The sequence below is a fragment of the Pteropus vampyrus genome, unplaced genomic scaffold, assembly GCF_000151845.1.
Source record: "Pteropus vampyrus isolate Shadow unplaced genomic scaffold, Pvam_2.0 Scaffold355, whole genome shotgun sequence".
Classification (NCBI taxonomy): domain Eukaryota; kingdom Metazoa; phylum Chordata; class Mammalia; order Chiroptera; family Pteropodidae; genus Pteropus; species Pteropus vampyrus.
This window is the reverse complement of record NW_011889136.1, coordinates 464,804-466,891: the sequence shown is the minus strand read 5'-3', so window position 1 is coordinate 466,891 and position 2,088 is coordinate 464,804. Positions and strand designations below refer to the sequence as shown.

The window sequence follows — 2,088 nt, the reverse complement described above, 5'->3', positions numbered from 1 at the left end:
ACGCCTCCGCCGTAAACTTAACCTCTGACCCCGTGGCTTTGGCGCGTGGCACACGCTGGGTGACAAGAGTCCAGACCAAGGACACGCCTATCTGCTGGTGGCCTCCTCGATCTGAGTCAAGGTGACTTCTGCTGTTGACACCGTGGTCTCTGGCAGGTGACCCAACTCACGACCCATCAGGTGGTTCCTGGGGGGCAGTGCCAGCCAGGTCCCCTCACGGGACACGCTGAGGGGAGCCCTGTTTCTGAGGGTGGCCACTGACAGCCACCACCCCACAAGCACACTGTGTCTCTGGGACTGACTTACCGAGGTATAGAAAAGTGGCTTTGGGGACTCTCGAGTCCTAGTATGCAGCTTAGTACGAAAAGCCTGTTTCTCACGTGCAGTGGCATTTTAACTCCCTAATTTTAAAAACAAATTATGTTTTACTGTTATTCATACATTAACGTTAACATCAAAGGCACTTGTGGGTTTCATCGTGTTCCCGACAGGAAACGCTTTCAAAGTCGCCAGTGCGCATCATTTTTGAGTTAGTCCTAAGAAGATTAAGAGCAAACGTGTGAATTAAAGACACAGTGACCTACGGTCCCAAACGAAGTGACCTAACAGAGTCCGGTGCGGGAACACTGAAGCCTCCGGTGAGTTCACTCAGACATCACGGAGAGGGGCCGGAAGCCACGGGCCCCGCTCCTCACCTTGCTGGGGGTGGCCGAGGCGTCCTGGCAGCCCGCTGAGTGGGATGCTGATCTGAGGACCCGGGAGCCGGCAGCAGCATGAGGAAACGGGGGGACCAAGGGCTGTGGCAGGCGAAGCCTGAGCAGTCGATCGCGGTGACGCGTCGGGAGCGTCCGCCCGCATGTCGCCTGTAGCTGCGCGGGGCCCGATCGGCAGACGGAGGACGCGCACGCGGCGTGCGCCCCGCTTCCGCGGGCGCCGCGAAGGAGCGTAACCTGCGGTCTGAAACGTTAGTGCAAATTTCAGCGGTTATTCTCGCGTGGAGACCACGAGCGCCTCAAAAGGCGACCGTGGCCGTCGCCGCAGGACAAGCCCGCGGCCCCGCGCCGTGCGGGCCCCGCGGCCTCAGTCTTCGCTGGCCAGCGTCTCCGTGGACAGCCATATTTTGGCCCCACTCAGGAACTTGCTCAGCGGCGTCCCCGAGATGCTGCGCCTGCACAGGTTGCCGACGGGGGAGAAGGGGAACGACGAGGACAGGAAGTCCGGGGTGGCCGCGGCGTCCAGCGGGCCGCTGGCCTGGAAGTACATCCTGCTCTGGGGCGGCCCCGCGTAGCAGGCCTCGAGGGGCCCGGCCCGCTGCTGCCGGAGCGCCCTGCCGAGCACGTCCACCTCGTCGGCCAGCAGCGACAGCTTGTGGAAGGCGGTGATGGAGCCCCCGCGGCGGATCTGGGCCTCGGGGACCCAGCGGAAGTAGCAGAGTTTCCACAGCTTGACGTGCGCTCCCGAGAGGCAGGGCAGGAGGACCCCGTGCGGGTCCGGCGGCTTGGCCGACCACGCCTGGAAGAACTGCTCGGCGCTCGGGCCTCCGCTCTGGCCGTGGCCTTGCTGCGGGGCGTCCGGCCTGCCTCTGACCGTCAGCGAGTTTCTCCGCAGCAGCGACTCCCGGTCACGGGCGAGCCCGTTCTCCAGCGAGGGTGGCGGCCCCCTGAGCGTGGAGCTGTAGGTTTTCTGCACAGGAGACAGAGGTGGCGTTGCCGCCTGGGCCTTCCCCGCCCAGCGACAGCGGGGCGGCGGCAAGGCCACCGTGGCTGCGCAGGCGGCGTGCCCGCCCCAGGGAGCGCTCTCTGTGTGGCCTCGACTCTGCCCAGGCCGTGCATCTAGCCCACCCACGGTGGGAGGCGGGATGTTGGCTCCTTAATTTGCCTACGTGCAAATTTCTAAGATTTCTGGGTTAGAAAAAAATCTAGACCTGGCTGATTCTAGAAAGAACAGGCAGGATGGGGGGCGGGTTCAGGGCGGCCGCCCGGGCTCAGAGCAGTGACAGGCTGACGCAGATGCTGCCCAGAGCTTCGTGGGCCCCAGACACCGCAGAGAAAGGCAGGTGCAGCCTCTTCCCCCAAAAAGCAGAGACCC

At 63.6% G+C, this 2,088-nt stretch overlaps 1 protein-coding gene across 1 annotated transcript in view; it reads right to left on the bottom strand.

The window, feature by feature from the left end:
• Positions 1–405: 405 nt before the first annotated feature.
• Positions 406–2,088, bottom strand: part of LOC105304827 (myotubularin-related protein 10) — a 60,774-nt gene continuing 59,091 nt past the window's right edge. The window contains exon 15 of the mRNA XM_023522695.1: positions 406–1,870. Within this exon, the coding sequence (XP_023378463.1) occupies positions 1,081–1,870 (790 nt within the window). The 3' untranslated portion in view covers positions 406–1,080. The remainder of the gene's footprint in view (positions 1,871–2,088) is intronic.